Here is a 9,874-nt window from a genome sequence, read left to right as displayed (position 1 = left end):
GGAAATCTGAAGTTTGGCGGTTTGGTTTGATGCAGAAGATGAACTGGAAGTGGTTGATTCCGTAGACTCGTCGTCGGTAAGTGAAGGTTCTTCTGATTGAGGACGTTCGGAAGAACTAGACATGGACAGTTGAAAGACAGGTGTCGAATGATACTCTCGCTACCATAAAAGAATACAACGGAGATACAACTCGACGTTGATGATATCTGTGTTAAAGGCTTTAACAAAGAAAAACAATATAAATCTCTCGACAGCGAGCTGACTAGACTTGAAGAGATTTTAAGAAGATAGCAAACCTGACAAGGTTTGACAAAGAAATAAAACTTTAGAATTTCTTTTCCCAGACGGTGAGGAAAAAGAAAAACTAAAGGGGACAACACGAGCGAACACACATATAAGACAAAAATTAGACAAACAAAAAGAGAAAAGAAAGACGCGTGACCACCCCTGCATTCATGCACTACTTCGCTAAGCTTACATTCCAATCAACTGACAACCAAACACACATTTACCCCTTTCATGTATCATTAGCTCTAAACTGATCGAGTCGACAATGTTCTACTTGTACATACGACCGTTGAACGTTTTGTGACAACATTGATCTATTTACTTAACGCTTGAAGGTCTTGACACAACATGAGTTCAGCTCGATGATGAAAATAATCCAATATGATCACCAAGCCTCTTTCACCCCCACGGACCTTGAGGCTCAAGTCTGTCTCAAAAGCTGGACCAAGGTCTTACCAGTCTTACCAAAGTAAATTGTTTTATTTTCACAACTCAAAGTACAGTCTTATATTAAAAGTAGTCCTCAAGAGAATTGTTCAGTTCTAAGTAGGCTCTTAGAGCATTTTATACTTTTTATTCCACTTGATTAAAAACATGAACTATATAACTATATCCCCCCTCCGAGTGTTTAACTCTCTTATTCTTGTTTTTGACCCTGAAACGAGTTTTTTCAATTACTAAGTTGAGACTTGTGAGCTTTGTTCTGAACACATGAACTCAAAATAAATACACAAGCCTTTTTTGCCCTCATTTTACTGAGCCTGACCCTGCCAAGCCTTGGGGCCCAAGATTCAGGGCGTGCCCTGATCAACCCAAGCGTTTCTGAGAGGTCCTCGGGTCTACCCAAGGTCGGACTTGGCCTCGGGTCGGCCCTGTCACACCCGGGCCCGGGTCACAGCCCTACAGTGGTGTGCTACATGAAGACATGTCATGTAGTTGTGACATGACCCAGGGCGCGGGAATAGAGTCAAACCTGTCTTAAGACATACCCCTTGGTCCAACCAATTTGGCATGCCTTATAGCAGGTTACGTCATATGGCAGAGTACTGCCATATGGCATAATTGTATGCCTTTCAAATTATCTCTATAATCACATATTTTCATGTCATAAGACAGATTTTTCTGATAGCACAGCTTTTGAGTACACCTAATTGCTCCATTTCATGATACTTGAATGGGATCAAGGGCACAAAAGATGGATCATATAAAGTACACATAACATATGTATGTACACACTGTGTGCATTTTTTTGGGTATTTTATGCCTTAATACCATACTAATGTCCAAGAAAAGTATGCCATAAGGCATTAGACAGAGAAGGCATAATTTGGCCCTGACCATGCTTGTCCAGGCCAAAATGTATGCAATTTGGCAGGTTAAGCCAATATACAGGTATGCCATACAACAGGTTTGACTGTATATGTATTCTGTTTTCAACATGACCGCATAACCTGTATTCACTATCACTGCCAGCATTAAAGAGGTTCCCAGATGGGAATTTGGGTCACAGGGATCAGACCGCCATTGTGATATATGTAGTCACAAAGGATGTCTGGTTCCTACGATTCATATTCCCATCTGGGAACCTCTTTAATGCTGGCAGTGTATATGACCTCAATTTGCCTGGTGTGTGAATTGATATCAGATGCTTTCCTGAATTCCTGTTGGTTCTGAATCATATTTTGCTTTTCTTGACTACAGCCACAATTTACTATCATCATACACTGACTGAGGTTTATTCCATGCGGTAGAATAGTAAATTTGTATTCGAAGAAGTCAATTTCTTCATTGTTTTCAGGTACGCATAGAGCAAGAATATGTAAGACAATCTGTGAGAATATGCAAGACAATCTGTGTACCACAAGGTTTGAATAAATTGCAAACTTTCTACATCTTGATGCACTTTTTTATTTCATTCATCAACAAATAGCTGCAAAACACACTCTTGATATCAAATACATCATCTATGAGAGCAAGATTACATGCTAACATAATCTCCAAAGGAAAAAAAACTTCAAGTCTTATATTGGATTTTCTGCGTTCAACCTAGCAGATCTTCTTGACCAGCTGCAATTAAAGCTGAAACGAGATCTGCTTCGATGTACTGGAGAAAGGGATATCTTATCAGCGAGATACAAATAGTGAACAAACTTTTGTAAAAATTTACCTTGGCCACCGACATATTATCACCAAGACCTTTCCTCCGACGAGTCTTCAATGCCATATCTCGTGCCCTAAAAGCCGTCAGGAGTCAGATAGATCTACACAATACATATCTTCGAAAAATGATCCGATAAGCTAATGAATATCACTTACAATGCTTGCGCAGAGGCGGGTTCTAAAGGACGAAGAACAATAGACTTGTCGGTAGGGTCACCAGGAACTATGGACCAGTGATCAAATGTTTGTAAGCAGAAACTTTGTCCTTGGGTATGGGTTCGTAGGTCGGTTTCAAAACCGTTGGCATCGATCACTGGTATGTACGCTTTCACTGTGTAGAGAGGTGATCCAGGTTTAGGGATATCTTGTGTAACATGCCCTGTGGTAAAGCCACCAACCCAATGGCATTGTGAGTTCCGCGGTAAATGTCAAGATGAACCTAAACATATCAACTGACCTCTTCGCCTCGCCAAAACTGCATAAACAGCAGGCACACAGTCGGCTGGAGCTTGCACTTCGATGTAATATACAGGTTCCATGAGTCTAGGAGTTGCCTAGAATGCGAGAACTCGAGAACTTAGCGCAGAGACCACTCATACCTGGTCAAAACAATGGGTACTCACCATCATGAAGGAAGAATAGCAGACACGTCTTGCTGTTGGGATGATCTGACCACCTCCTCGATAGATTGGCTCGTCAGCTAGGGTGGCGTCTAAAAGACGAAACTTGACATTCCGGATTGCTGGCAAACAAACAAGAGCACAATATCATTAATACCATTGAAGCGATTCGTCGTCTATATCGTCGTTCCATGCTTACGTTCATCACAAATAGGGCCCTCCCTTGTTCCCCACTGAAACCCTTGTTTGACACTCTCCTTCACACTTGACAACAAGATTCGATCAACCTCGGTGGGCAGCGTATCATTCATCAAAATGTTGGTCCCGCCGCCTTCTTCTTCAGGACCAAATGCCCAAATCGAGCGAGAGGATAAAAGATCCCATTGATAAGTACCCATGAAATGCTGACTCAGTGTTTTAGGTGGCATCCTGATATTGATTCGACCAGATTCGATATCTTCTGCAATCCCTCGCTCTAAGGGCTCTGCGATCATCGTCAGTTTGTTTCTTTTACATACCGATCACGTCAAAACGAAGAAGCAGAAGTAGAATCGATTAGTTAAATCAACCAAACCTCCATTATGAGATCCGGCGAAATCGAAAAGGCTTACTTTTTGTTAGGAGTTTCGGCGTAACACCTGATGACAGAGGTGTCAACTACTGTCTCACAAAATTTGACTACCGGATCCGACACTTTGATCTCAATTTCTGAAAAGATCTCACGTAAATCAAACAGACAACAATCAAGATAAATCTCGCCTGTTCCAATCACCACATGTTCACCAGACTCTTCAACTTTGATCTCAACCAATGGATAAGTCTTATTGACTTTTCTCAACCCTTCCAACAATTTCGGTAATTCGGAGGGATTAAGCGGTTCAACAGCAATCTTCAGAATAGACTTTGTGAGATGGGCGATCGGCTTAAAGATGTACAGGCTCTCCCCTTCGCCAGCACCACCTGAGGAGGCGTAGGAGCTTTCGATGACGGTAGCTGTTTTTGTTATCGAGTTATCAATTCCAGATAGCAAACAGAGGTTTCCGGCAGGAACTCCACTGGTCTCGATCGAATAACTGGTGAAAAGGACAACCCCTCAGTTAAGGATGATTCTTAAGGCTAAAGATAGTATGCCCGTACAAACCGAGATTCCGAAATGAAAACCTTTTCGATTGTAGCTTCTATCATGTCTTCTTCATCATTGACGGAGTATCCCTCACCCAAAACTTTAACTTTGACACCAGCTCGTGCCACTCCACTGAGCACCCTTCCGAACGACCTGAATTCCCCGGCATCATGAGTGGGGTATAGCTTTGTGACTTGAATGATGAGAGGGCCTTTAGGGTCGCTCTCTCGAATGTGGTTAGCAATGGGGGAGTCCAAAGGACCAGTATAATTCGTCAAGAGTTTGCTGTCGGCAGAAAGTCGAGGATCTGGAATATGTGCAGCAATCATGTCCACCAAACCGGTCGAGGGTCCAAAAAATTGGGATAGGACAATTCGAAGTAAAGGCCGAACGTCGAGTTTGTAAGCAGAGGGTTTAAGGTAGATTCCGAGAGTGGAAAGAGTTTCTTGCAGCTCTGTCTGCTCCGAGCCTAAAACCTACCAAAGGGTAAGTGTTAACAATTTTACATGGCAATTTTTGCTAGGGGTGCACATGTGCTTACCTGTCCATAGAGCTTGTAGAGAGGCTCTAGAATAAAATGATCAAACGATCGTACACTCGATCCTTTGTTCTTCTTGACAAACTTCTTCTCCTCTGGCATGTACCATACATTTCCCCAAAGACGTTTACCAAATTCCTCAATATCAAAAAGGTCTCGTTTGTCCTGACAATATGTATCTCGGTACATCTTAGCAAAGCTAGTAAGATTAAAACACCATCCCATCTCCGTTGAGGCAAAACCTACATTCCCTAACTCGGGAGATACACGGAATTTAGGATCTGGGTTCACACTTGAGATGATTGTATTGACTTCCTCAATAGTATGCTTTAATTTATAATAGGCGTCAGCTGGGGGGAGACGTAGCTCCAATATCAGTCGATCCACTTTATTGACTACCAACACGATCGGAATGTTTTCTTGTAAAAGATGCCTGATAATCTTTTCTGATGTGACCAACACCTATATAGTGACAAAAATCGTCAAAATTAGTTCCCAACCCACTTAATCAACGCGGAATCTGAATCCGGAGACTGCACTCACCCCTTCTACAGCATCGACTACCAGGATGGCACCATCTACCAGTCGTAATGAGTTAGTCACTTCATCTAGAAAGTTGACGTGGCCGGGAGTATCAATCATGTTGACTAGGAATGATTTATTTTTCGAGTTGGGCAGCACAAATGACATGGATGAAGACTTCAATGAAATTCCTCTTTGTTGAGACAAGATATGGGTGTCGGTGTAACGTAACTTTGAAGCACAAGTTGAGGAGAAAATTTACATCAGCGTCGCTCTCGAAATTAGGAAGGCAAATGTTAGTGAAGGAAGAGGAAGTACGCACAGGTTTGCTTGTATCCCAATCAAATGGATGAGTTTCATGAACCAACATGTCAATCAATGACGTCTTACCGTGATGCAAATGACCAACAACGGCCACGTTTCGAACGGATTCAGAATGACTCATCAGGTCCAACATGAATCTACAAAAAAGCAGTCAGTCTTCCGAAACCTCGAAACTGACGCACACAATCGAGAATGACTCAACTGTTTTGGAAACGTTGTCTCGGGAACATCAGCTCCCTTTTCCAATATTGTGAATTTTCGAACTTTGATTGGATTGATGATAGGCTCGCTCAAAGGTTGTGCATCTTCCTCTTCAACCATAGTCTCAACATCTGGACCATAAAGCTCTACCATGAAGACATGAAGGATGGAGTAATTTGACCCATGTTAGTTGGATCGAATGGAGTAGAATTTGGCGTGGATCAAGATGAGCGAGGAATTACCGGAAGCCAAGGGGTAATATTTTTTGTCGTCATGGAGTACTACAGCTTGACTTGGTCCAATATCTGTATAAATTAGATAATATGGATGACGGCATGAATGAACCAGGAGTTCGGTCAGTGCTATCGAGCGAGGATTTGTTTTTTCTGAAACCTAATGCAATCGATCACACACCGTCGATCTCCATCAATGCATGGTCATCAGGTTCAGGCAGCGCGCCGAGAGGATTCGAGTCAAAGTCACTGGGTGAAGGCAGCTTCGCGTGTGAGGTCTTCTCCCCAAGTCCTTCTGAATCCGAGTCGTCAGACAAGTCACTTGATTCGATAGGGAGCGTAAGGACAGGTCAAGTTGAAAAATGTGAGTTGTCTTTCATGATCTGATACCCAGAAGAGCGGATGAAATTTTGAGCGAACCCAATGTAGTTTCCCCACTCATCTTCAAAGGACAAGCATCATCCATCACGGCATTTCAATACAATATCATGGATAAAATATGAGCAAGATTCTCTGCGGACAAGGATAAGTTCGACCTACCGTACTGATCCTACAAAATTTCAGAATGCACGTTAGAAATTGGACCCCTTCAAGTAAATTTTGACCAAAGATGAAATGACGCACCATTTTTTCTAATGTATGTTGATCAATCGAGTCTTTGGGCAAATGTTGAGGCAATAAAGATCGATCGCGACGCGGTTGAGTTAAAGAATCGTATTCAAGTTCACAGTGAACTTGGCAATTTCCAAAGCTCTCAGACCCGGCCCCGGTGCTCGTGCTGTATACATATCTGAGATCATGCGGTACTTCTGTGACCAGAGAAATGCTGTGACGTCGAAAGTGACAATGTCACGCACTCGATAAGATGACTGGCGGTAAAGTTGACGGCGATCGAGAGAGAGATCGAAGGGATGATCCGAAAAGACAGACAAACAAAGAGAGTGAAGGGTGAATCTGTTGAGCAAGTCGAAATTCTAAAACTACTTTCTTATTAAACCCCTTTACCTCTCTTTACTTCTCTTTACCATCTCGATCATTTCTTATCATTCACTCTCATCTTCCACATTACCATATTGACTTACTCATATCATGAAATCATCATCATCATCGTCCTCTAATAAGACTTTGACTGAGTTTAATCACACCGACGTGGACCATCGAACTCATAGCACTTCATCCAATCAGTCATCCTTCTTGACCGATCATGATAAACTTCCACCTATCTGGTGGTCAAATGCAATTTTTGTCCGTCTTGGTTCTCTTTGTTCAAGATGACCTCTCTATATATACTGATATTTCACTATGTTCATTGAATCGAATCTGGTCTTCAGTTTATTTCCGTACATGCCTTCGCGGTATTCGGTATAATCTTTATCGCACCCGTTCATAAGGTTTCGATAATCAATCTGATCTTATGTTGGACATACTGTCAACTTGGTACCTTTGGTATCACCATTGGTTATCATCGCTTATGGTCTCATCGCGCCTTTGTGGCTATCGAGCCATTTCGTTGGTTTCTTGTCTTTGCTGCTTCCTTCGGATTCCAGGGTAGTGTACGTTGGTGGGTACTTCGTTTTTTCAAAGAGGCGATATTAGTTGATGCTATCAAATCATGTTGATCTGAAACCATCAGTGAAAGAAAATACAGCATTTTTCCTAATCCTATGAGATTTTTTTGATATACAGGTGGGTCCTTCGACATCGGCTGCACCATCGCTGGACCGACTCCGAGGATGACCCTTATAATGCCAAAAAAGGACTCTTGTTTTCTCATATGGGATGGATATTTCGTAAACCAAAGTATGAGAAACTGAAACTAGTGGATCGGTCTGATCTTGACCGTGATCGTGGTCAGTCTTCATATATGCTTCCTGATCACTCCTCATGACCGTATACTACAATCAGTTCCCTTGGTAAATCTAAATCATGGTCTCAATTTCAATGCGGTTAATATGGATCTTTTTTTAAAACAAACAGTGGTGAACTTCCAACACAGATATTATATTCCTATCAGTGTTATCATTGGATTTGTTCTGCCGCACTTCTTGTCGACCTACATATTCAAGTGTAACACACATTCAACTTGGGATGGCTTGATCTGGGGCGGGTTTGTGTCAAGGCTGATAATTTGGCACTTGACCTTTTTTATCAATTCTCTGGCGCACTATGTCGGTGATCAGCTCTTTGACCTTGACATCACCGCCCGTAGCAACTTTTGGCTTGCTATCTTTACATGTGGTGAAGCCAATCATAGTTGAGTAATTCTTTCTTACACTGACCCTCTTGTCTCGTAAGATGTGACCTACATAGTCATTCATAACAAGACGGCAAACTAATGATACAATAATTATGACCGATCCCATCTCCAGATTATCACCATGTATTCCCAAGAGACTATCGTAATGGACCAGCTACGTTAGATTGGGATCCGACAAAGTATGCTCACTTCACACGATTTTCGGTTCTGTTCGACCATATACTAAGTCTGACTGCGATACAATTCCTTTCAGGTGGATCATCTATCTTTTATACACCTATACGCCGCTAGTGACAAAGATCTACCTCACACCACCTGAAGAAATAGAACTTGCAAGGAAAAGAGTGTTAAGATTGACACGTCTGGCACCTAGGCCTTCACTCAAAGTCGGAGGTCCTCGCTGGTTTCCTTCGCTTGAAGACTTATTCAGCCAGCGTGGACCAGAACCTTCGCCAACGTGCGACAGCGATAGTGATGAGAATACAAGCTTGCGAGGTTCGCAATGGATGGATCGTGAAGGCGTCATTCACAAGATGACCGGACAACCAACGTCGAGTTTGAGGAAAACGGGACTTACGCTTTTACCCTCTTCCGCTTCAGAATCTGATTCTGATTTCGCTCCCGCACAAGACAAATCGCCTGGCGGCGGTGTTTCTCCAGCACATTCAATCAGCCTTCAAGAGAATGAAGCTGGAGACGTCAATGTGATCCGGAGTCGACATCGATCAATACCTAGTTGGTCAAAAGCTCAGATCAGTCAGCATCTCTTGGACTATCTTGTTGGAAAATCTGATCAACAGAACCATCTTGAAAGAGATGTGAGCACTATACGGACAAAATTACAGAAGTCAATCATCCTACTCATTGATGGCTACCTCTTGGATGTCACGACATACGCCTATGAGGGAAACCACCCCGGAGGCATCAAGATCCTTCGACAATATTCCATCATCCGTCCGGCTGCACTTTTGTCGAAATGTCACAAAGATGATATATCAGCCAACGGTGACATAGTCGAACTTTCGTCGCGCAGAGATGATGAAGATGATGATTCTAAAAGGATTTCAAGCGTGATTGACCAACTGGCGACCGATGATCGTTTGACGGAAAGCAATGATTCTTGGATGAGCGGTTATCAGATTGAATGGATCGACTCTAGTGACGCATTTTACGTCCAATTAAATCAGCACTCATGGCCCGCTAGACAGAAGATGAAGCAGTTCCGAATTGCAAAATTGGTTCCATGAGATCAAAATCTACCTGAAAAATTTATTTATGAATGATAGAATTATGTAACAGACTTCGTCTTGCGTTTTAAAACACCACCTTGAATTCTTTCTTGCTAGATTTATTTGTAATATCTTTTTGTTCATTGAATAGTCATTCACAACTTGAATATCTTTCTTTGATTTTATGTCAGCAGATGCGGGCTTCAAGGGCTTGTCTTGACCCAAACCTTGGCTACGGACACGTGCAGGCCTTATGTATGTCAAGATGAGTAGTTAAATAAACCAATTTTTGATTGTGGTCCATGGGACACGGTAGCGTTTTTCAAGGAAAGTTCTTATCAGGCACCAAGAAGTCCATTCAGCTGTTGAAGACTTTCAA

At 42.3% G+C, this 9,874-nt stretch overlaps 2 protein-coding genes across 2 annotated transcripts; one reads left to right on the top strand and one right to left on the bottom strand.

Moving 5' to 3' along the window:
* Window positions 1–2,141: 2,141 nt before the first annotated feature.
* On the bottom strand, window positions 2,142–6,706 carry MELLADRAFT_74057 (uncharacterized protein; the record flags this gene model as incomplete). The annotated part of the gene is made up of 17 exons (XM_007405002.1): window positions 2,142–2,392; window positions 2,456–2,522; window positions 2,605–2,827; window positions 2,906–3,002; window positions 3,072–3,190; window positions 3,268–3,575; window positions 3,680–4,141; window positions 4,210–4,667; window positions 4,733–5,191; window positions 5,273–5,482; window positions 5,574–5,712; window positions 5,778–5,922; window positions 6,019–6,081; window positions 6,191–6,330; window positions 6,430–6,451; window positions 6,550–6,559; window positions 6,634–6,706. 17 exons carry the CDS (start codon window positions 6,634–6,636, stop codon window positions 2,330–2,332), a joined length of 2,988 nt encoding a protein of 995 aa, XP_007405064.1.
* A 214-nt stretch (window positions 6,707–6,920) lies between these two features.
* On the top strand, window positions 6,921–9,513 carry MELLADRAFT_90937 (uncharacterized protein; the record flags this gene model as incomplete). Its single annotated transcript, XM_007405254.1, has 7 exons — window positions 6,921–6,974; window positions 7,132–7,254; window positions 7,341–7,570; window positions 7,696–7,859; window positions 7,915–8,262; window positions 8,379–8,445; window positions 8,520–9,513. 7 exons carry the CDS (start codon window positions 6,921–6,923, stop codon window positions 9,511–9,513), a joined length of 1,980 nt encoding a protein of 659 aa, XP_007405316.1.
* Between the last annotated feature and the right edge of the window lie 361 nt (window positions 9,514–9,874).

Source organism: Melampsora larici-populina (assembly GCF_000204055.1).
Source record: "Melampsora larici-populina 98AG31 unplaced genomic scaffold MELLAscaffold_3, whole genome shotgun sequence".
Classification (NCBI taxonomy): Eukaryota; Fungi; Basidiomycota; class Pucciniomycetes; order Pucciniales; family Melampsoraceae; genus Melampsora; species Melampsora laricis-populina.
This window is presented reverse-complemented; position numbering and strand designations above follow the sequence as displayed.